Source organism: Grus americana, chromosome 2 (assembly GCF_028858705.1).
Source record: "Grus americana isolate bGruAme1 chromosome 2, bGruAme1.mat, whole genome shotgun sequence".
NCBI lineage: Eukaryota > Metazoa > Chordata > Aves > Gruiformes > Gruidae > Grus > Grus americana.
This window is the reverse complement of record NC_072853.1, coordinates 129,417,113-129,443,026: the sequence shown is the minus strand read 5'-3', so window position 1 is coordinate 129,443,026 and position 25,914 is coordinate 129,417,113. Positions and strand designations below refer to the sequence as shown.

The following is a 25,914-nucleotide window of genomic DNA, read 5'->3' as shown; positions in this document are numbered from 1 at the left end:
TGTTTTTACACAGAATGATGATGGGCCCCAAGAGTTAGTGCAAATTTTCTTTGGGGAATATGAGTGGCGAGGATTTCTTCCTCAGCTCTGCTGAAATGGAGATTACTTGTCCTGAGAAGAAGTGTTCATAACTGCAGGACAGCTAACGAGCTTTAACCAGAATATTTTGGAAAAGAAAATCTGTGGTTTGGTCACCTGTCTCCATCCTCCCCCAGGTTGTACTAAGGAAGAGGGAGTCCTCTTCACCGCAACTCCCGAACTGGCCCGATGAGAGGGAGAGCCCATCCCTAGCACCGCCCTGGGGAATTCCATCCACCCTGAACACAGCTCCATGTTCAGTGTACTCTGAAGTATCCCCACATCCTCTCGTTCCCACACAACATGTAATAGACCCATCCTCTGAACTTGACTTAGGGATACCTGGAAAGGACCTCTGTGGGGTGATCTGCAAGATGAAGTTGTTGAGGAGGGGAAAAAATAATAAATAAAAGAAATATAGAACAAGAAAGGATCTTTTTTTTTTTCTTCCTTCTAGGTTGGAAAGGTTAAACTAAGTCTCCATGCAGTACCTACCTGATGGAGATGCTAATATTTAAAAACACCACTGCCCCAGGAAAGAGCCTGACAGACAGGCTTCTGCCCCAGGAGGTGGCAAGATGAACAACGTCCAAGGGAAAAATTCTTGTGTATGCTGTCTCCTCGCACTCAGTACACCAGTGTGGAAGCTAGTAGCAGACTTTTACAATTTGATCAGCTTGGAGGGCTATACACATATCCCAAAAGCTCATGCATTACAGGCTAATGATTTCAATTGAAAAAAAAAAAAGAAGTAAGATTTTGTTTTTTTGTTTAAGTCAGGGAGAAAGGGAGAAGTAGGGGGGACAAAGAGCTTCTTAAAGGATTTAAAAAAAGAATTGGAAACAATCCAGATACATTAGCTCAAGTAGCAACTAGTTAGAATGCTGTAAAAATGAGATAAAGTCAACGCGGTTCCTTCTAACTCAGGCACCAGGGTTTATGCTTGGTGAGTTCCTACTATCCTATCAGACCTCCAAGGTCACGCTTTCTGTTTTTGCATGCAACAGTATGCAAAATTAACACAGAACAAGTTCAGCTGCTAAATGGTTAAGTTTGCTCTACTGTCTGGCCACCAGTTGGCAACACAAAAATGCAAAATAGATCCTTTTCAGGATGTTTATTTTCACATCCTTCCGAAACTGATAACTTGCAATTGCAAAATAAACCTTCATGTGTGGCATATTAGCTCTCATTTTTCATGGTTTCATAGTTTAATTGTTTCAAATGTTACACTGGTCTAAAGATTTAATATTAAATATCTTGGCTCTTGCGTGAATTCTGTTGTCAGGATAAATGGTCTGTTTTTTCTTTCAATAGTTATCCAAGAAGCTCACAGCTAAGCTAGAAAAATATTATGCTGTATTCCTGTATAGTGAACTTTAAATAATCACTTATAATAAATTTAGTAGTAAGGACATTAGTAGATTTATTTCCTTAGTATCAAATATTCAATAAACTGTGGACATTTGTGGGTGTATCAGAGTAGTAGTTTGCATTAATAATTTTGCCGTGTCTTGACTGTAATTTACTTCTGCTACGATTTGTAAAGTTATACTTGCCAGTGCAACAATTAGAATAATTTCACTATTATTTCTAGCATTAAGTATTGTACTTATGTTAACAATGTGGATATTTTGATTTTCAAACTTAGGGCTCTGGACGCTTAGTAGCAGGTGGCAAGTGCTACACGCATTTATAGGTGGGTAATTCTGGCAACATGCAAAAAGGTTGCACAGAATCCCAACTCAGAGGTTTCTACACTCTCATTCCCTCCGCTCGGTAAAGTGCGTATGCTTTGCTGAATGACAGAGAACAATCTAACAACTAGAAAAATAACTGGTTTGTTCTGCAGACCTCAAGTATTAGCCTATAAGGCTTCCTTGTTAATCTATTTTCCTTTTGAAAAGGATCAAAACAAAACCACATGCTGTTTCCACTTTGAACTGTCGCAATTAGGTTAACTATACTCCTGACTACCACTAAAAAAATGAAATGAAATTATGAACAAGAGCACAGCAGAGACAGATAGATTCCCCCCACCCCCCAGCCCCTAAATTTGGACTTACTTATGTTTTGTCAGTTAAGAAAACCCCCAAGTCTCACTTTCTTTCTGGCTGCAGGGGATTTATACAGCTTAAAGTGTGAATTAAAACCAAGACAAGGACTACCTCTGACTTGACATCCTTCTGGAAGGTCCTGTAATTAACTCTGTTCTTTAGCTGTGAAATTGCCCAAGACCACTTGAGACAGAGTGAGACATTACCTTGGCAGAAAGAGATAAGTTAAGAAGGAGGGTTAGCCTTTGCTCTGAATTACCTGGGCTGTGGGAGCAGGTACAGATATTAAAACAAACTCAAATGTTATTTTAAACAGTTATCTATATTTAACTATTTTCCCCTAAAGCATTACTATGTAAATAGATTCTCATCCTTTATCTTGAAGAGTATCTGTAGTGGATTTCACAGACTAAACTCAGTTAATGATAACGAAACTAGACCATTAGCACAGTCTGTTCTTTCTGCTAAACATTTTTTTCTTTTCTTGTGAAAAGTACTGCAGGAGGTCAAAGTGATCTTCTGACCTCCCTTTTCCTACAATTTTGTTCGTTACTTTAGTGTGGTCCTTAGTATCCATTAGCTGCAGGAAAATTAGAAAAAGAATCTCGAGGAATTTATAGCATTCAGAATGGGTATGGAATACAGTCACAGGCACAAGCCTAAGCCTGGTTAGCAAAGAACTGCTCTGTGTTTATATACTCAACCGTCACAAAACTCCCACAATCTCAAAGCCTTGCTTTGTATAGCAAATCTGGACTGTGCATACAGCATGATTCCCACGTATCTGCAGATCAGTTTGTTTTGTCCTTGCATAGGTGCAACCTTGAGCCACAGCAATGCTGAGTATTTCAGAAAAGATGGGTTTTTCAAGTGTTTAATTTGTCTTTGTGGAAATCCTATGCATTCCTATGGCTCACACCTGTATTTCTCATGTACCATAACACCAGCATCAAAGTTTCCTTGACAGACACAAGAACTACACCACTGATTTTCTGGATCCCACCCTATCAATAATTTGCAGAGAATTAAACCAATACTCCCACCAGATTTTACAGAAATCAACAGGAGTTTCATTTGAACAAATACTAAATGAAGCTATAATGAATATATCCAAATCTTTCAGAGCAATGGATATAGCAAGTCTGTTATGCTATCCGGTTGTCAGCAGCTCAACCTGGTGAAAGTGTGCCCAGAATTTTGGGATGGAGTCTTCTTTCCCCCATCCCTTTAGTTTTACCTGTTTGCTTTCTGGTTAAGGCAATATGACGTACTCACACTTCTGCTTTCATTCCCACTCAGTTTAGTGGTCCAAATCCTTCAAAATCCCTATTTGAACCTCTAACATTAAAAACAACACCTGAGAATTATAGGAAAAAAAGACAGCTAAAAGCCAGCATCTTCCAGGCCCAGTAAAGCTGGTATCTCAATAAAATGAGCAAAACACTCTGTAGGGGCCATAATGGATAGAATTTATCTTAAAACTAGAAAATAGGTAGTAATAAACTGCTACTATCATCCATTATATTTCTTAAATTTAATTTGTGATATGCACTGCAAACAGTGATTCTACGAGTGTTTAAAAAACGCAACAGCAAAAGCTTTCTTCTTTTGAAGAAAGGTATCACCTGGCAGGACAGTGAGAAAACACCACGAGCAGATCTCAAAGACAGAGAGAGTGGTTTACTTGTGGAGGCCGGCTAGGCGGTGTGCTTATGAGAGGTGCGGGGCCCATCGCAGAGGCTGCGTTCAAGCTCCTTTCTCTTTCGTCCTGGTAAATTCGATCTCGTTCGGCTTCTGGCAGCTGCAAGAAGTTCTGCATAGCCCGAAGGTTTACCAGTAAGGACTGCGAGGCAGTCTTGGGATCCTCTTCCTTTCGGAGGATTTCTGAGAGCAAGCCCTGTAGAGAGGGAGGAAAAAAATACGCTGGAGAGTTAGCCTAGGTGAGCGCCTGTAAAACCGTGCTCTGCAAAGCCACTGCTTATCAGTCCTCTGTCTTCTTTCCACTGGGCTGAGAACGAGAGCAGCAAATGCACTAATCACTTCACACAGGAATATATTAATGGCATTGTAGGTAGCAGAGAAGAGAGCCTCAACTGTGCCCTTAATTTTATTAAGCATCTGGTTTACATACAACATAAACTGAATCTGCCTAATAGGTCTCCCTTCTTTTATTGGCTTAACTTGCCATGAAATCTTTCACAGTCGACAGACAATCACAAGACGTTAAGAATAAGTGAAGTACAGATAGTCCAGAGGTGTGACACTGGGGCATTCTCAGGCTTCCCAGACAAAACGCATAGCCAACCTAAAAAAATGGCTTTCCACATTTCTAGCAACTTAAACAGCTCTCTGAAAGGAAGTGATATTTCACAACTAATCTGAGACAATAAACTCGCAACCTTCCTAAAGTACTGCTTAACTGACTCAGGTCCATATTTTTTGTAAGTCAATATTTCATTTTAAGAGCTGTATATTGGAGTTTAACAAGTGACAAAACTCACTGTTGGATGCTCCCCCTCCTTCACCCTTCTTCTCCTCCCACTGTCCCCCTCTCCTCGCCAGGACAATCCTAATTCTCCCCCAGTCCATTGCCTGGGCTATTTATTTGAGTGCCTCCTGTGCAGGTCCCATTTCCTAAGTCCATTTACCATCACTGTCCTTTGACCACTTTCAGAGTCCAGCAACGATAGATAAAAGCGAACACCGGGGCCGTGAGAGGCAAACAGCATCCAGGGCATCTGCAGCAGTGAGCCAGAGATGGGCAGGCTGCAGACGATAGCGTGCCACCAGCAGCTTGTACAGACCACACCAGGTTTCCTACGTTTAATCATTTCATCTCGGTTCTCAGCAATGGAGGAGACCTGGCGGTCCGGGACACCTAATTACTCTAAAAGACAAAATATTTATGAACCCGTGAGTGCAACTAGAACTTTAATGTCAACAGGTTCTTGAAATCTGCCCCATGCCAAATTCTCCTTTTAAATATGTCAGGCGTACAAAATGCTCTACTGTCTTGAAGTAACAAGGCAGTGATAAGAAAACTAACTTTTGCAAAGCAAACGTGAACTTCTTTTTAAAATAAATGTTGTTGCCATGCTGGGACAAGGAGAGGGTTGGTATGAGAGGCTTTTCTTGCTAATCACAAGGGAATATGGATGTGATTTTAAAGAAATAGCACAACCCAATGTCTCTTTTCCTAAAAAACTGTTGTAAGTTATTTGGTATAATGGAGGAGTGAAGGGAGGGAGGGAGGGAGGCAAGCAATAAAAAAAGCTAAAACTAAGTGAGAGAGGCAATCTTGACTGAAGATAACCCATTCCTAACGGAGTGCAACATAAAGCTATGGCCCAAGCATCAGCCTCCTCTGTAGGGAAGTCTGATGCTCACAGCACCTAGAGTTGTCACCTCTCTCAAAGGTCCTATCCTTTCGGGCAAAAGCCCCTTACAAAGGTGCTGCTGCAAGGCCACTGCTCTCGGGCAGCTGTATTTTGGCAGGGTCAGAGCCCGCCTCGCGCAGCTCTGAGGTCTGCATTTGCCCCGTCACCCCTCCATTTCTAAGAGGCGATGAGGATGGAGGTGCTAACCACTACACTGGGGCCAGTGTGGTCCTCATGCCTCTGTCTGTGCCTGCACACATAAGAGGGAAATGGGATGGAAAACACAGTCTTTCCAGCACTAAGCATGAAAAATAATTTGGAGGAAGATTTAAAAAAAAATAATCCTGGGGAATACTTTCTTACCACTATTCTTCATCCCTCCTCTTTTCTGGTGTCCAGGCAGAAACTATTCAGAAGGTAAATAAATGAGTTACAGACAAAAGCGGCATTTGGGTGGAGTGTAAGTTTTGAAATTTTTCTTAGTGATTAGTCTCAACGATAAACTTACTAACAAATAGGGAAGTTAAATTCTTATCCACTATTTTTTTCTACTTCTAAGTACCCAAACCCACTGTTACTAGTGTTTGTCAGTGGTGGGGTTACGCTGCCCATCCTCCAAGCGGCATCAAAAATGCTTTTGTGCCACTGGAGACAAGGCAAAGCTGTCTGCAGAGCACAGGATGTATGATCGAGGTGTAAGCAGATGTGATTTCTGACTGCTACTGTGCTGAAAACAACTGCACCAGGATTAAAAAGAGGAAAGAAAAACTAAACTGAAGTGGACGGATCACTGGCAGGAGAGGAGACTCCTTACTAACAGCCAGCCCACTGTCAGCCACAGGAAACGTCCTTGAAAAATACTTTAGCCCATAATAGAAAATATTTGCTCGTATAAGCCTTTGCCACATAGTGGGCAGCTAAAAAAAAGCAGAAAAGGCTGTTTTTCTTTTATAACTTTTCCCCTCTCAGTAAAATAAGTAAACAAAGAAAATTGGGGTTTGTATTTTTCCTGTGTTTGTCAGTACAACCATTGCTGCAGGACACCTCTTGGTGATTAGAAACGCCATTAAGTATTCATTCTCCTCTCCTTCCCCCATCACTGCCATGACTCTTTGCATGAGCTGGGAGCAGAGGACACAGATGCGGAGAGAGGAGGGGAGATGAGAGAGCGGGGAGAAGGCAAGGAGGAGGTGTTTTTGCTTCTAGGAGCTTTGAACCTAAAGGTCAGAATATGTGAAGGAAATAACATGAAAAAAAAAGGTGTAGTACCTGGTGCAGGCAAAGACTTATAATGCATTTTGCCTGCTTCGAATATTACTTCATTGCTACTACTTCAATTTTCTGAGCACAAAACTTCAGCTAAAGATTGTTAGACAAGATGTAAAATGGGAAAATCCTAGAAAGAAAACATCAGCTTTCACATCCTGCCCCATGCTGACGTGCAGAGAATTACTGTCCGTTTCACCGGGCTTGAACTGGTTTGCCAAGATACAAGTCTTGGTGTGATGTCCTGATATTGCACCTCAGGTTGCATAAAAGCTAAATGCTGTTTTGCATAGAGATTATAAACAGCGCCAGGCTCTGAGTCCTCCTCTCTGTTCCTCCCTTGTATTCTTTTCGCACTGGAAATGCGTTTTCTTAAAATGTTACCAGGTCCCATTGAAAAAAAGCAAGCTTACACGTCATCGCAAGTATAATTCATTACTAATTGCACAAAAATGTTCAATAAATATTATCAGGGCTTTCAAAAGCTAATTATGAATTCTTTAAAACTGGAGATAAACGAAAGTGTCTGCCAATATGAACGAAAACACTGCCTGTCTGGCCCCCAGTTTGTCTCCTCTTTGAACGTAATCACTGATTCAAATAGATTTTATCAGCCTGATAGAACTTCAAAGCTCCCAGAAGAAAAAAAATGCAGTTTGCCCAAACCTCCCCCAAAACACGCAGAACGTCCCTGAACGCTATCCCGCTCCGCGGCAGGGTGCTCCCATCCCATGTCCAGGTGGAGGATTATTCGGAGGCTCCACCCACGAGCCTGGATCCCCGCCAAGTAAGTTATAAGCAGACACATTTATCTATGTCGCTTAGTAGCAAGAGGAGAGCTGTCATGATAGTGTAATAGCACCTTTTTACCTTTTATTCAATAGTGATATGGATAGTGTGCTTTTTCTTAAATTACACTACGAAGAATTATATGAATACAGTGGCAATTTCTGTTATACTTAAGCAGGCAAATTTCTCTCTACCACATAATTTACAGAACTCAAATTCAATAAAACATTACATGATGGTCCATTACTGTTATCAATTTTGAATAATCCATCTTCATTTTTCATTTTACTGGAAAATAAAGTGTGCCAAAGACAAAGTGGAAGAAAAAAAAAAAAGTGCCTGAGAAGGTGGTTTGTGTAAACTTAGATTTTGTTTTAAAATTACACAGAGCAGTTTACTGCATCCAAGCATTCTCCCTCGAAATAGCAATTGCCCAGAATTAGCATGAGCACAGTCCTAAATACGCAGAAGTTTTCACATATGAGAAAAGGCATTCTACATGAACGAAAGGCAATGTATCCTGGCAGCTAATATTTTAAACAAGCATGGGGGTGAAGTAGAAAGGAGGGGAGAGAAAAGGCATCTGGCAGAAACACTGAGAAGTACCTAAAAACCTTGAGGTGAAAAACTGTCACGGGTGAGAAGAAGAAAAATTACAATAGTCAGACACAGCAAAAGCAGCAAAAAGCACTCCCCCTCCTTTTGTGACGACGGAGCCGAGAGGTCACCTCCGTACAGCGGCACCCGAGTTCATGCAGCAAATGTTATGGTTGAAAGTGTACACAAACAGAGACAGGAGCCCCGAGTTACAGTTCCAACCACAACCATGACTAACACAATTCCTTGCTCGCGCAGTACGTACATGTCACCCTGCCGTGCACCAGGTTAAGCTACGCCTTCAAGTCAAATGTAAGACCTGCCTGTGGGAACCCAAGCTTTCCGTTTCCTGACTCATCTCTACATTTACAAAGGCAAGACAGAAATGGCAGAGGAGTTTGTTTATTTGTTTAAGGCTCCGAAGGTGATTCAGCCAAACAACTGCCGATGCTCTGCTCCGGCTCTCTGAAGAAGAACAGAACAGAGTCAAGAACCTCCCAGTTTTACTGCAAATCTGCAGGGGCAGGCTGAGCCTCTCTGCTGACAGCAGAGGCTGGCATGGGGCACTGCGCTTTGGGGGGGCTTCCCCAATGCATCGGCACTGTCACCCCGTGGCTGCTCTGTGCCACCCGGGCCAGCGAGCTGCTCGCAAATGCCATTTTCTGACCAGCAAAGCGCCGGAAAAAACTGAACTCGCTCTTTCAAAAGAGCAGAGGTGTCTGCACAGTGCACTGACGTCAGCTGGAAAAAATACTACGTTTATTAATTCGGCCAAACGGCAACCGAAACATAACCAGCTCAATTTACTGAAATTACCCTAGCAACTACAGAGTGGTACGCACATTTGGTAGTCGTGCTTGAGGTGAAGTTCGGATCTGCTAGCACAAATCCTGACTCAACAAACTTTTCCATGGTGCACTACAAAGAGGTGCTAACAGGATTCAATCTGTTTCTTTGCAGCCAGCGAGCTGGAATCGCAACTGCTGAAGGACAAATAACACTTCAGACCCCACTACGCCCTGAAGCCTTCCTAGAAGGGCCACTGCGAAATTTCTCCTGGAGAGAGGTGCTCCATCCTCTGAAACCACTTCTGCTCCCTATAGCAATTGTTCTATTGTTTCTGGATAGACGCTAATTTTCATTCAAGTTATTGCCTTCTCTTCGATTAAACTTTGCAAGGCACATTCCTGAGAACTACACATTTTTGAAACCGCCATTTTGAAGTTAAGGGTAGGGGAGAAGTTATCCAAGACGATATTAAGGACACCCTTTCAATTTTCTGAGGTGCGGCTGAAGGATTTTTTCTGCCTTATAAATAGCAGATAATTTAAAGAAAAGATACCCTAGTTTTCATAAGTAATTTTACCAAATTCTTTCCTTTGAGCTTGAAGGAAGCAGAAATATTTCTAGTCAACATTTTTCCCCCAAAATCAATACTTCTTGGAAATTAGGGCCAAGTGCTGAATTACCACCCTAAGCTGGTAGAACCTCCTCTTCCCACCCAAAACCCCCACCAAATTCTGTATTCATACTGCAGAGCACAAGTCTGTAAAACAAGAGGTGCCAACACCTTCAGCCAATTCAACCAAAGTCCATTTTCATTGCCAAAACTTTCAGCTAAATTACTTTTAGTTTATAGTTCATTTCCTTCCTTAACTTTTACGCTGAAAGCAAATCTCTCCCCTCATCTGAGACTGTATCTCGACATCAGGGTTTTTGTGCACAGAACTCCTAACTGATTTCAGTGAGATCTTCTGCTTTCAGAAACTGATGGCATGATATGGTCCCTGGACACGGCTCAAATATGCTTATGACAGTTTCAAAAACGTCAGTGGTAAGCCTGAGTTAGCTTTTTATCTCAGAAAACAGTAGATGAATTTAAACAAGCATTTTCACTTGCTCTAGCCAAAAAGAAAAAAAAAAGACAAAAGATATTACATCAATATTAGAAAATAATATCTAAATATCATCAGCTATTAAAGTGCTGCCCTAGTTTTAGGTAAATATGATGTATCCTTGAATAACGTGAGATAAATTCCAAAGTACAACAAGCAAAACAAATTTAAATGCTTTCTTACAAGAATCACAGGTATCTTTACAGGTATTTATACTTGGACATTAGCTGTTATTGTGGGTACAATTAACAATTTTCAGTTGTGCAAATGTGAAATGTGCCTACAACAAACTCCTCTGGATTTCAGTGGGACTTTGCTTCATATTAAAAGTAGGCTGAGATATTTCTTGGCAACACTGAGGCTCCTACTGCCTAGGCTTCTAGTATTTTTCCTTTCTGTTCCCTACATTTGCCACAATACATAGCAAATACTGCAAAATCTTATGTAGCTAACTGCAAATACTAATTTGACTAGTTAATGCAATTTGTAGGATATAGGGATACCACTCTGTGTTCTTTCAAGTAGATTTGGTTGAAAATTGCCAAAATATGTATTTCATATATATATATATTTCATATCTCTTTGTGGGATTTGTTTTCAGTGTTCATTTTGGGGTTTTCCCCTAGTTTTGGGTCACTTTGAAAACATTTTACAAAGCTGGTTAACCACAACATCTGTGGAAGAGTTGAACTTTAAAGAAATATTTAATAACACTTGTGGTAAGAAAAATATATAGTAATCAGGAATCAGTATTTGCACTAGAAATCTGGTTCTACAATTGCATTCATCACACCTCAAGAGCGTCTTCTTATAACGTCTCATATAAATTCAATGTCCAGTCAGAACCAATTGTCCTTGTATTTCAGGTAACAAATACTGTTCATGCACAAATGATAAGAGACCAAAAGCTGTATGCAAAACTAGCTGACAAAAAATGAACAAATTACTTTGGAGGGAGGAGGAAGTTGAGAGAAAACAAGCTGCTTTTAGGCAAGTCTGAGAAAGAGGTAAGTATCTAATCAACTATTCAACTATTCAACTGAATTATTTGCTCAGTTTTTTGCCCAGGTAAGATGGCAGCTGCAAACCATGGCAACTCGAAGTTACTATTATTATTTCAATACTTCATAGTATCAATAGTTAAAATATTAATCATTGTATTAAACAAAACTCTATGTTACTTACTTGTAAATATAACAACTGGCACTGCCTGAACCTAACTTACGTAAGTAATCCTTCCATGAGTTCATGCATCCCATGAAATTTGGTATGAAAGACCCAGATCCTGAAAACCTCCTCTGCTGTTAAGAGGAAAGACACAGAACTCTACAGAGAATTCACACCACGACTCTACTTTCTTTTAGCTAAAGGAGGATGTAAAAATTTTTAAGGCAATAATAATTCAGAACAATTACAAATGACATGCTGATTCAAACCTGGTACCAGTGCATTTGAAACAGAATTTTTATTCTCTAGGCTACGCAGGGAGAAACATCAACATTTCAACAGAAGCCCAAATTATGATTTTTTTTTTACTACATCCTATAATGGACAAATACTTGTTCCTTAAGTTCAAAAATGTGCAATCAAAGCAAATTTACCTAGGTCTTTTAAAAATATTTCCTTTTAAAAAAATTCCTATTTTATTTTCTGTTAAATCAGACTTCTAAAATTTTGAGATCTTATTATTTGCATTGGATATACTGACATTTCTTCCATAATTTCTGCTTGATTAAATTCCATGCAACATGGCATTAAGTTAAATTCATAGAGCAGAATAAATTATAACAGGGTTAGCTTCTAAAACAGGTGTAAAAAATAACACATTTTAGTGTTACTTATCAGCTTTGCTGGGGCTAGTTTTTTCTGCACTGAAGAGCTGAAGTATATGTTCTGACGTGGACATCGGCAATCTCAGCAACTACTGTTTTTGCGACAAACTACAAAAATACATGAAAAGAGTAGATCATCTAAAAATAAAGCTTTTCTTTTTCAATCTTTTCAGAAGCCTGAAAAGACGTTATTAAGACTTTCACTAGCAAATAATAAAAATAAACGAGGACAAAAGACCATCTCGGGTACACCTGTGAAAGAAGACAGGTTGTTCAGTGCATGCACGTGGTCAGCACGGCTATACCTTTGCATCACAAAAGGCAATGTGTTGGGTGACTTTGTGAATGGTTCTGCATAGAGCTGTTCATGTCCTTCCCAGGGAAGATTCAGGTTAAGATATTAAACCATCGCAACTAGAGAGGAACCAGGGTGTCTGTAAGAACAGCGGGTATTGCCACAAACCAATCACTGAAGATTTCTGTACTGTATCAACGTGGACGCTGGTCCTGCAAGGAAGCGCGGTTCCTTCACAGGAGCTAAGTGACAAGGCAGAAATGAGGAGAGAGACCTAAAAAGTGATAATGACTAAATATATATAGAGAGAGAAGGTACTCTTGGGTTTAAAAAAATAAGAAGACAGACAACTGACCTGAGTTCGGTTAAAAGCCACACGTGCAAATACTGCCTGTGAGATTCCTGCTCGTTTCAGTTCGTCACGGACCCACTGGTAGATTTCGGAAGACACCTCTGTGTTTGTTGAGACCTGCTGCTCCAACGGCTTGTTCATGGATCTACTGACAGGAGGAGGGTGGTTCAAGTACTGTTGGTTTAAGGACTGCTGGGCTAGAAGTCTGTTCACTGCATACTGCTGGTTCAGCAACTGGGCCATTACCAGCTGCTGATTTACCAGCTGAGGGCTAATGGGAGTAGATACAAGTCCAGGGTGCAGGTTTGGAAGCGGGGTCCGAACTGATGGTTGACTACCATGAGAAAGCTGAACAGGGGATGGAGGCTGTTCGGCTGTGTTCCCTGGGACCGGCTGCTGACCGAAGTTGACATGGTTGGCACCTTGCTGGGATAGTTCAGAAAGGCTATCCATCTCAACTACGGTGGAAAAGAAACATTGAAAAAGCCAACATAAGACTGAAAATCACAAATTTCACGCTCTTCGCAAGATGTGCTAATAAAAATAAATGTAAAATGGCGCATTCAGGTGTAAGCTTACTGTACTCTCCAGCCTAGATCAGCAGGCCCATAACATCACTGTTGTGGCTATTTGCCTTCAAAATATACCTACAAGTAATGGTGTAGTGAATATTCTTCTAAAAAAAGATCCAACAAACCGCCCATCATTGTCACTGGGCCCTTGGAGGAACCAGCAAGAACATCAGAGGCAAAACCACATGCTGGAAACCACGTATGGCAAAGGAGTAACTTCCTGACAGTTTTGCAAAGGTGCAACGCAACTGAACTGCAAGCGTGTGGCTGCAGAGCGCGTCCCCGCAGCGATGGATGCAGGGGACTTCAGACAAGGCAGCAAGCAACTAGAGAGGGGGCAAACCCGAGAGACGGGGTACCAGACTGTACGCTGCAGAAGATGCGGGTGAAACAGTAAAAGCATCTGTGCAAAGGGTAAGGAGGGCTGTTATGGGAAAGCACTCCCCAACCAGAGAGAGAAGCCCCCGGCGACTGGTTTTGTTCCTCCCATGGTGTCCCCGCCACAACATCTGCAGTTCCCAGCCACTGGAAATCTGTAACAAGCAGGGTGGGGTGCGGACCTCCCCATGCTCTGCTAATTTCTAGATGCTGCATCAATTGTACGGGACTGCTAGGAACTAGTATAATTTATGTAAATTACACAGATGGGCTGCTTTATCTTGCAACCATGTATGCATGGGGTTTTTTCAGTGACTTGCAACATGGTTGAATTTTTTTCTTATATTAACTCATCTGCCTTGACACACCCTCCTTTTTAATTAACAACACAGTTTTTTAAACTACAAGAGTTCTTCCAGCTCCCCTCTTGTGCATGATAAGACAATATGAAATAACTCTAGGCTGATGTAAAGGAGTCTCCTTTTTATCAATGTATGTCACTTTTTCATTTTAAACAATCTCAGTTCTAAAGCTTTAGCAATGCTGGTCTGGAAATAGCCTTAAGAAAATATGCTTTATTTAAAATCCAAAACTCCAGTATCTTCACAAAAGTGTTGTAGCAATTTTTTTTCTTATACTAGTAAAGCATATTTTGGGAAAAAAAAAAAATAAAAGGTAGCGTCTGAGCTTTTCATAGTAAGTATGATCTTCACTAACAGTCATTCCGTGCAAGACCACCCTTTCCTCCACAGGGATGAGAGCTGGAAGAAGAAATCGGCACCTGGATTCTCACCCACAGCCCTGCCTTCCTCCTCTGTCCTGTCATAGGCAGAAATTTAAAAAAACCAAAAACCATGTTGTTCTGCAGAGAGGTCTGGTGCCCATGGCCTGGATCAGTGCCCCAGTGGAGCACCCGCCGCTCCTCATCCCTGTGGCTTTGGGGGCAGTGGGGCCTCCCCCCAGCATGAGGTTACACAGGAATACACACACACACGTTTCCTATGCGCTGGTTTCATTGTCCCTGAATGAACGGACGGTGAACCCCTCTTGGCACGTCATCTAAGTCAAATTTTGCAGGGATTGCCCCATGCAGGAGCGCTGCAGCAACGGAGGTGGGAGAGGATGGTGCGGAAAGGTCACCCTCCCATGCAGGCGCTCTGCTGCCTGGCGCACGGACCACCTGAAACCAAGCGAAATCTCACCACTGACTTCGGTGGTCTCAGAAGAAGGGTTTGGTGTTGCACAGAAGGTACAAAGCAGATAAAGGAAAGAAGCCGCCTTTTTTCACTAGCGGAAAGTAGAGATCAACCCAAGTGGGCCATTCGCTTGGAATAGTAATTCAAGCAATTATCACAAAAGTGATGCATTGTCTTCATTACAGCCTTAAGCTATAAAAGGCAAGGAACCCGTTTTGGTAGATGAATGATTTTGTTTCAAATACTGAAAGCTAAGTCAAGCTCAAAATTCAATCCAAATTGAGGTCTCATTTCTTCATTCTGTTGAAAACTACGTAGAAATTTTCTGGCATAAAGTGTTCAAAATTATGTTAACAGGTTTAAGAAATGGTTTGAAAAAGGGACAATACAGAAAGATAAAAGGTATTACAAAATTAACACGTCCCAGTGATAGATTTTTTCCTCCAGTAATTTACTTGTGCTTGCTACAACAAATTGTCACAACAACTATTTGTTAAAATGAATCGAAATTAGGGTCCCAAAGTTAGAGAAAGATATGAATTTGTAAAATTATAGCATTCTTGTTGGAAGGCAGTGATAGTTATAGAAGCCTGTTTCTTTAAATATACATTAGTCAGAGCAAGAAAAAAATACATACATTGAAAAAGTCAGTCCGTCACAGTTCCAGGAACAGGTTTTTTAAACAATTATTCTGGGTGGTAGAAGATCTCTAGATTTACAGAATGACAGCTTTACATCTCTGGCAACCCAAGTCAGTTTGGCTGTTTCAATAGCAAATATTTATTTAAATGAATTCTTTCACTATATATGTACTTTCTACACCTACTCATCAAAAGCATCCTAAACTTATCGTGAGGGGACCTGGCTTCTTTTATGACTGTGACAGACCTCAGCGTGACACATAATGGTATGTATCCACCATCACAGCAAAAAAAATTTTTTTTTGCTTACCCATCATATCTTTTGCCTTCTTGAAATGTTTATACCACCTTCCAAATTCCTGACATTTTGCTGCTGAGACATTTGCATAGTAAGTGCTGTTCACAATGGAAGAAATCATACTCTGTGTGAAAAGGGGAGAAGAAAAAAAAATCTGTAATACAGAGCAGTACAAGTCAAAGCACAAATTATTTCAATTGTTGAAACCATTATATTTTTAGAGTTTGAGAACCGTATTGCATTTTTAATCCTATCATCCAAACCCTTTTATAAAACTCATTAATTGAGCATAAAAACAAACCAAGGTATATTGTAAATGGGAGCAAAAAAAGCAGAGGTACTAAGAGAAGAACAAAGTTATCGACCAAGAAACATCAGGCAATGGGATGGGCTCTGGACGGAAGATGCTAATCTTGAAAGTGCATTTTGTTGGTACTATTTCTGCTTTAAAATTTGATTGACCCTTCACATACCCGCAAGTTTACAGGCATACAAATCCTACACTGACTCCAGAAATACAAGCAATGCCCCAAGTTATCCATGCCCATTCCCTTTGTGCCACTTATCACAGGGCAGACACCAGAAAATCATAGGATGAAAGTTTATCTGAATGACCTATTAGTAGGATAAAATAAGAGGGATTATAGTAGAATAAAACATGTAACAACCCAAAATGAACCCGGACTTGCTTTTCCTAAACAGGGTATTTTAAGTGATTCACAGAAACAGGCTTATGAAAAGCTCTCATTGTCATGTCTAATTCTGTAACTGAATATTAGCTGTAAAATAAAGGATGATAGAGATGATTTTTTCTCAAAGGTTCTCGAGATATCAGATAGCTACAGTGAGAAATTTACCTTCTGCTCATTTTTGACCAATTTTAAAATAGTGGAATTTACAATGCATAAAACTTTCAGTTCCAGTACATTCTTTTACAAAATCAATTAAGACTAAGCCTTGCAAAATGAGATAATGCTCTGACTTCAAAATTATACTCAGTATATGATGTACGAACAACAAAATTAGCAAATGTAATTTCAATAGACCGAACTTTGCCACCCTTTAGATTTCTATGTGGAAAGCAGTTACTTTTAGCTTAACTACAGGAATTGTCCAGCATATTGAGAAAACAATGACAGTCAAGAAGACAAAGCCCTGATTATTATGTTTCTTCGCTATTCAGCGTGTAACATTTAGCTATATTTGTGATGTCGTAAAAATCGATGTACAGCATCTACCCTTTCTTACACAAACTACAATAGCCACTTGAAGAAAGAATTTGGAGTAAAAATGCAATAAATATTACTATAAGTCTTCTTTTATAAGGCTAGTGCAGCTTCTGAGTAAAAGTACCTTGATTATTGATCTTAGTGAAGTTCATTATAACCATTTTCTAACGCATTACTCAGTAACGTGCTATTTGTGGAGGCTCAGAACTGCTAGAGTGAGGCAGTATTATTTGTGCCAAATGTGGATACTCTCTACTCACCAGGCAGCTATTTTAATGTTTCTCTGAATCACCAAAATTCTTACCATTCCTTGATATTAATCTGGCATTTCTGAAATTAGCTAGAAGCTTCTTGTCAGTGGCATAAAAGGAGAATGAAATCTTAATAGACTACTGCAACTCTAGCCTGAATGACCTGAACCAAGCTCAGCTGAACCCAATTTCAATTTCCAATATAATAGCAGTATCATTAATGTCTAATACTTACAAAATTATTGTTTAAGCTCTTTTACAGATTAAGCCTTTTTAAACATGGGCATACATAAGGCATGATTTAAAAAGTCCTTTGGATCTGAACTGGTAAATTATACGAATGCAGTTACCGTACATGCAAAACCTGCAGATTTGCATGTGCAAAATGGGGAACTGCACATGTAATGGGCCACCATCCCATATTAGCTTGTGTATATTTTGTGGATGCCATTTAGACTTCAAGGTGGTTTTCTCTCATTTTACTTTGCCCCTTTCAAATGTCTTCTCCTGCCCAAATAACTTTAGCAAGCATGAAAGCATGTACATTAATAATAATTTTATTAAACTACCTATTATTAATGAAGATATTTGTCTAGGATTTCCTAGTCCTCCCTCTCATGTCATTTTACAAAGAAGATATGCCAATGACATGGCAGTTTGTGACATCCCCTGCTTCTTCAGGAATAAATTTAACGCAGTTACTTTATTTTACAACCAAATAGGGGACTGGTCTGTTTAAATAACGCTGCTAGGAATTTTAGCTTCTTTGACACAATGTGAATTTCAGGCTCTGATGGCTAATATTGGGATTTTGCTCCGGCTCTTCAAAGTAGATAAAAAAGAAAAACCCACAGACATTATCAACACATTTTAAAATGAAAATTATCCTGCTTTTTCTTTGAGAACACTTCACGCAAACATTCAAGTGATATTACCTACGCTAAGAATCCTCATCAGGAGGAATCAATGATTTATTTACTAATTCACTGAAGGCAAAATTTTACAAGCCAGATAAAATATTACTACCTTGTTAACTCAGAAAATAACTTGACAACATTGAATTTCATTGTTTCTATGCTTTATTTATTATGTTGTCATCAAACCTGCAGTCACGTCAGTGCAGAGAGATGCACTTTGCTAATAGAAATTCCTATATAATTCCTATTGCTGTAGAATTCCTGTATGTTTTAATGGCAATCTACATATACGAATGCCCACTATGTTTAAGGCCTCAAATTGAAGATTAACCCAATGGGTCTTCAGAGATCCCCGATCTAGAGTGGAGGCATATTGAAGGTTTTCTTATTACACGTGAGGAGCTCCCCATGTCTTGGTTTATACTTATCGATAATCAAAATGAAAATGATTGTATTTGAAACAGATCGTATTCAGGTACTACTGTATATCGGCATTCCTTATCTGTGAGGCACAGGGGCAGATGTTTTCCATGTACAAGGATGATGAATACAAACATGTCATACAAATATTCAAATGCATCACATTCATTACTCATAATCTGATTTCTTTTTCACATGCCACAAAGAAAATTGATAGAACACAAAAACTGGTCACAGATCTGCAGTCTTAACGTACCTCCTAGAAGTTTACCCTTGAAAGTAAGTCATGAGACTTCCAGATCCCAAATTTCCCTCTTTCCCCTCTCTCCATGCCTCCCCCTGCCCCAACCACATCACTTGCTGTCCTGTTCTGAGAATCAGGAGATCTCATCTGAAATGGTGCCACCTTCACAGAAATCCCACTATTCTGGAATGATACCATCTGCTGCAGCCCAAGTGCTCTTTTTTTAGCCAAATAAGTTAATTATAATTAGGCATCCAACAACTGTGTGGAGGTAGGGATAGAATTCGTTCTGAAGTTCAGCTGAGGTTCACCCAGCGTAGTTTGAACCAAATCCCATTCTCTCAGGAAGATTAAATAGCAGAGATTTGAAAACCAGACACCATCGTTTCTCAAAGAAGTTGGAGGACTCCCTGAGGAAGTATCTTAAATCTCAACCAGAACTCTTTTCATATGCCCATCAAATAAAACCCGATAAAACGGTAGCATCAGACACCTTTCACATTGTGCCAGGATCTAATGCGAGGTGCGTCCTGCAAGACACGGGGAGGACCCGACCGAGCCTTTCGTGCTGGCTGGTCGCTGCAGCCGCCGCTGCAGGTGCTACACGGGAGGCATTTCTCAGTCATTGCCTCTGACACTGCTCTCCAACCAGGTGAAGTACTGTTCGATCATCGCTAAAAGTATACTGTTGTCCTTTTTGCAAAACAACAAAAACAATGTTAATCAGGTTAATTCAATCATCTAAACCAAAACTGTTCATGCTTTTCTGCCAAATCAACCAACCACAGCAAAATCTGTTATCAGTGATTGCTCAGCTTCCAGTCAAAAAAGCTTTTAACCCCCACAGTCCCAAAACTTCCCCTAAATAACCTTAAAATTATTTTTATATGGGCAGAATGAGGTTGTTTTCATGCCTCATGAAGGGGTAGTTGGGCTGCAGTATTTACACAGAACAAATACATGCTAACAGACTTAGCGGAGAGTAACAGACACAGCAGCTTCCTAAAAGAACTCGGCTGAATTAGATATAGGGAATTCCTTTGCAAATGAAACATTTCTCTCAAAAGGAGCATTGTAACCAAAACTTATTTAGGCCTTCCAGGTTGTTTAACTAGGAAAAAAAAATCCGAGCTCTTTTGCAACTCATTCATCGGTGTTTAAAGTTTCAAGCCTGCTCAGTGGAAGGGGCAAGGGCTGCAACAACTTATTTACACAATTATCTAAATACGATTAAACAGCTGATGGACAAATATTAAACTGGAAAATGTATAGTCATTTCAGCTTAATGTAATCCTCTTTCTGTAAACACCCAAGATGATTTTTTTTCAACCAGAACAGTCCTGACATCTCATAAGCCTAAGGGTGAATAGCAAGAGATTGTTTTTGATAGTTATAAATATTCAAAAGACATGCAGACCATCTGCTTTCATAATACAGGTAAAGCAAGACTGAAATGGTGACTGCTGTATAAAAATGGTTCTTTTAACAAAGTCTTCCTCTCCTCGAAAACTATAAAGACAGATGTCAAAAACTGTTTACACAGGGTAATCAGGAGCGTGCAAAATGTAATATTCCTTTTACACACAGTGCTTGCTAAAGAGATTTTTTTTTTCTTTTTCTTCCCATCTGTGTGTTGCAACACATTTCTACAAGTTAAAAACATTTTTTCAAACAGAGATCTCATGAATACCCAAAAACATGCTATCTGGTTTCTGAATGCTAATTAATTTCAACTAAGGAAACTGATTTTTTTTCTGTAGGAAGGAATGCATGCTTTTGAAATGGAGTACTTCAACAATAAGAGACACTGAAAACAGAACACCCCACAAGTTTAATTCTGCACTAGTTTGACACTGGCTATTTTCACAACTGTTTTACATTCAAACCCACATCTGCTAAATCTGGCTATAAAACAGACAGCAACTATTCTCCCGCTTTTCAAATGAGATTTTATTTATGTTTTACTATTTATCAAGTTTTTCAGCATAAAGCCTTGTAACAACATAATGGTTTTGTCAAATGGTAGGTAGAAGATACCTCATCTTCCAAGCAGAATATGAACAGTGCTGCCCATAAACCCTACAGTCAATTTTCAGAGCAGAAACACTAATCTTGACAGTAACCTTTTAATGTATTATATTAATGGCACAGAGACGTTAAGCACCTTTTTTATAATTCTCAATAAAATGAACATTTACTGAACAATCTGTCAAACTACCGGCTCCATTTTTTAAAGCCAAACTTTTAAGGCTCTATTCTATTTTCTTTTCCATAAATCCTCCACTTTACATCCCCAGACACCATCAGGGTAGCATGTTCCAATACTGCAACCCTAACATGCCTTTAAAAAAAAAAAAAAAAACAACAAAAACCAAAAAGAGAAAAGCTACGAGCCTTTGTCCCTAGACCTAGTTTGAATAGTGATAAAGTTGCAGAACAGAACAGAACTTAAAGATTTGGGGGGGACTGGAGGGGAGGAGGGAGGATCTTTTCATCAAGGACAGAGGAACTTTGTTTCCCCGATCCTAGCCACTATCAGTGGCTTTTGTTTGCGTGGAAATTGCAAGCATCAGTTTTAATACAAGCCGAACTCTTAGGAGTGCTCATTTCTCAGGAAGCTCTACGTTAACATTTTTCAAATGAGAAGAAAACATTCAAGCCCCATCCGGATAACACAGGATTATCCCCAAATCAAAAGATTTTAGCCTGCCTGAGCCTACGCCAGCCCACATACTGCAAAAACCCAACCAGGGCAAAATGTTGTTCCTAGTATTCTGGTATGGCAGAGAATTATCATCTGCCACTCTGAATAAAAGCAGACCAAATATATCCAGCTACTAGCTGTTTTTTGGACAAGGAATCATGAAATGGACAGTTTAATTGCGTATGAAGAATTATGTTAAATTCCTTGGTCCATTACCTTGAACTATAGCAAGTAATGCAATGGAATTTGTTGTCATATGCCCTATAAACACGTAGGATAAGGGAAAAACCCACAGATGGACGGAGAAGAAAAAAACTTTTGTTTGTGCCTTTGGCATTGCACTTGGATGGCTATCTGACCTCCATACTGTTGCCAGGGTCAGGAGAAGTAAGGATCTGCATGGCAAATGCTGGTCATATAAGTTAAAACTGCCTAAAGGCAGATTTAAAATGACGGCACAAGCTTTTCTTCCAATACATGAGCACGTCTTTCCTCCCTTCTCCTATCCTTGCAAAGCCTAAATTATCTCCTCCTCCTTTTCTGCCTTATGTTGTCTTTAAGTATTAGAAATGTACGTATTAACATGAAAATAAAGCTACACTGAATGTAATGAGGGAAGATATAAACCAAAAAGAACCCAAATCGTATATACATATATACATGTACACTTATATACGTATAGAAATATACCCCCACACAAGAAGACTTTGCAAATCAGAAATGAGGATTCAGCATCTGAAGGAACGGATTCTTGCACTATTTTTACCATTTTGTAATGTAAATTCCCAGTTGCTGCATGACAGAGCAGCATTCTCCCAATGTTTTCCGAGCATCTCCCACTGACGGATATAAATAAAGCTCAAATAAAAAGCTGCTTCCCAAGATACTAGTCTTATATCTACAAAGGTTAAAAGCTTAAAAGAGAGAAAGATAGGTAGGTGGGAAATGTTAATTCAGACTTGAAGAACTTCATAACTGCTTTACAAGCTTTATGGCATAGTGCCTTAGACTTATGAAAAAGAAAGAAAAAGGAGCCACGACCTCAACCTATAAAAGATAAGGAGACATAAGACATTTTTGTCTTCATTGTCAGATGTCTGACACAACTCTTTTTAAGAATCCTGGTTTTTATTGCACACTATTTGTAAATAGCAGGTACTTAGTAGTAAAAGTCCTAGATAAACACTTCTTAAAAAGCAGATAAAATATAAAATAATCAATAATTAATAAGTTAATTATTGATTTACTTCATGGAATGAAAATGGTCCTATATTTTGAGGGGTGTATTATTGCCCTAATATTTTGATTCTGATAGTGCCTTTGCCAGAAGAGCTCTGAAACCAGAGAGCTCCATGGGTAAGGAAAGCACTATCCATTTTAGCCAGGAAGCTGCTTAAAAAAAGCTTTCATGAAGTAACTACATTGCTTTAAACCCTTCTTTTAGCTTGAATTGGGAATGCACGTTTTCAAGGGCTCTTGCCGTTGCCTCTACTTTGGTGCCCATCACAAAGCCCTCTCAGGGCACATAGGTAGAATTTCTGCTGGATTAAGCTAAACCCAGAAGCTGTGCTCCAACCGTGGCTGGACTTCAAGCCCACAGGAGCAGAGCTGAGCTACTCCAGGGTGAGTTCCATCCCTCCCTCCCAGCTCCATAACATGGAGACCATCTCCGGGCTGCTGCTGTGCCTATGCTAGGCAAGGCGCTATGTGAAGGTGGCGCGCCTACGCTCACCTCTTCTCCTCGGGACACAAGGAACGAGACTAGAGGAAGCTGGAGCCCAGGAGGACAATCCAGATCACGCACAACAGACGTGGACAGGGCAAACCAGCATTTCTTGTGCAGGAATAAAGGTTGGGATAGGTGGGGCCTTGGAGATCTCACAGATTGATCTGCTTAAAATCTGAGTAAGAGACACCTTCAGCCTTTTTCTTAGGTGGATTGCTTTTATTTCCAACCACTCTGTTCCAGCCAGGTCAGAATTGTTTCCTATCTGGAAATGCTAATCCTAATGCATATGCTTCCAAATGCCAACCTAATGCAAATACTCAGTGCGATAGGGGACATTCTAGATCTATTAATGCATTAAATTCAGCTCTGGGCACATAAAACTTTTCAACAAAAATGAAGTATATACTTTCTCCTGATAGAGACGTTGATAATTGTTCTATCTTCAACCAGCCGCAATGGTTGTTTTCACTACAGATTTTGTAAAAGGCTCTTCAAAATTGCTTAGTATTATCCACCACGTTAAGGAAGATTTCCTTGCTGGGAAATAGGACATGATTTTCAGCAAGTCTCTTCTCGGATTCCACTGTTCTGCTAGGCAAAGCATCAGATGTCTGGCATGAAGTTGAGCCCTAAGGCACAATGTCCAGACAAGAAGTCATCAGACTCAGTAGCACTAACAGTTGTCTTGCTGAATTTCTTTTGGTGTTTAGGATAAGCCTTTTCTTTGATCTCTTTTTCCTTTTTCTACACAAGTTTTTGCAGATTTTTAAAGCCAAAAGGGACCATTTTGAGCATCTATTTGGACGCTTCATAAAAAGAGACCCTAGAAGTTCATATAGCAATTTCTGAATTCAGCCAACTTACCTGTGGCTGAGCTAGAGCAAACATCCGATATCGATCTGAAGACTTGTGCTGGATCTTTGACCACATCCCATGGTAATCTCTTTCACTAGATATGTACCTTTTTTTTTTAAAAAAAATGTATGACTATCTTTTAGTTCAAGCTTCATTGATTTCCACTCCTAGTCAGTGCATCTCTCATGTCTCTGCTTGCTTGCTTAAATACCCCTCTAGTGCCAAATGTAACATCCCTTGCCTATCCTTTGTTTAAATGGTTAAGTGCCAGATTTATTGTTTCAGGCCATGCGTCTCTTTATGAGCCACCTGTACATCTGATTATTCTTAATCATATAGACCCAAATTCTATGAGGATATTTATGCCACTAAAAGCACATGAAGAAACTACTTTCTGTCCTGAGAAAAATGTAAAAATTTGTCAGGAGAAAAATGAGTTATAGTATGAAATTTGATATGGATTCTTAACTTCTGCTAAGTAAAATCATATGAAGGTCACATTTTAAGTAGCTATGTTAGCCAAGATACTAGTTTCGCCTCTGTGTTGCTGCCTTTCACTGACAAGAGTTTGTGAAAAGTACAGATGCTCTGAAGAATTCATAAAAAGATGCAAGATTCAATGAAGGCATCTTGAAAGATGCCTTCATTAGTTAGTTCCAGCTAACTTGCCATGTGGAATATGCACATGCATTTTGAGAGTCTATTTATTAATTTATTAATTATTTATTTATTAATTTTTTTCTTAGTTACCCCTTATATTAAAATATATAAATTAAAAAAATGTAGCTAGATTAGGTTTAGCACACAAAGCTCCTCCTCACCAAAAACGCAGAATAAGGAACGCAGCTTTAAGAGCTTGGGGACATACTATCTGGCAAATATATTTTGGAGGGATTTTATTGTGATACATATATATATGTGTATGTGTATATGTACACACACCTTCTCCCCGCCCCCCCCCCCCCCCCCCCCAATTCTGAGAGAGTCTAGATACACTGATTCAAATACAGACACATTAGGTAAACTTAGGGAGCTGAAATCTCCTCTCCATCTCTAGAAAGGCCATTGACACTAAAGTCCTTCTCACGCGCCTCAGTTTTTCATCGTCACAAAACCCATCCATCTGCATGACGGTTTGCTAAAAAGTCTCAAATCCTTTGGAAAGGTGGCACAGCCAGGCACAGGGCATGCTTTAGTGCAGTTCCCCCCCCCCCCCGGCTTCTGGCACAGGCTTACAAAAGAACTGCAACTCTCAATGTAAGATATCTTAGTACTTAAAAAATAAAATAAAAATAATTAAGAGACAGGTGTATAAGAGGAGAACCTTTCATCTGTTCCCACCCTTGGGGAACAGAACTTTTCCCTTTTGAGTAGTTTATTCCATGGCTTGGAGTGAGGCAGGTCTGAGGTTGCTGCTGTCTGGAAAAACCTGTCCTCGGATCACTGCTGCAAGGCACCAGAGCAATCTGATACTATTTGTGCTGTTCTTAAAGAAGTGTCCGAGGAAAAAGAAACAAAGCTCACCCTCGCCTTAGGTTTTCCTGCCACGTTTCTTGGAAATAAAAAGGAAGAATCTAATTATTAACTTTAAAAAAAAAAAAAAAGGTGGGGGGAGGGAACAAGCTTTGAGAGTTTTGCTCAGAGTCTGTTTGAGAAATGCATCTCTTCTAAGTTATGATTAGAGCGAAGACATGTAATGAGTCTGGTCTGACAAGGTGAGAGTTGCTCATCTCTTAGCATTGCCTCTCAATATGTGGGTCCTGCTTTGCTTTCATTCCTGTCAGGTAAAAAAATTATTACCAATTCAAGTAATTTTCTCCCGACGCATCTTTATGCCTACACCTCTGCGTCCTCTAACACAGACGTACCTCAGCTTTAAATCTGCTGACAGTGACGCTACAGCACCTACAGAATTTGCTCAGCTTTTGGGTAGGTTTTATAA

The 25,914-nt window shown here is 39.8% G+C and overlaps 1 protein-coding gene across 8 annotated transcripts in view; it reads right to left on the bottom strand.

Annotated features, from left to right (window-relative positions):
* The window catches only part of SATB1 (SATB homeobox 1), a 93,672-nt gene that overhangs the window by 32,006 nt on the left and 35,752 nt on the right, over positions 1–25,914 (bottom strand). For all 8 annotated transcript variants that reach the window (XM_054817554.1, XM_054817556.1, XM_054817558.1 and 5 more), the window contains exons 6-8: positions 15,636–15,747; positions 12,542–12,996; positions 3,820–4,032 (exon numbers count right to left, since the gene is read on the bottom strand). In XM_054817554.1, coding sequence (XP_054673529.1) covers positions 3,820–4,032; positions 12,542–12,996; positions 15,636–15,747 — 780 coding nt within the window. The remainder of the gene's footprint in view (positions 1–3,819; positions 4,033–12,541; positions 12,997–15,635; positions 15,748–25,914) is intronic.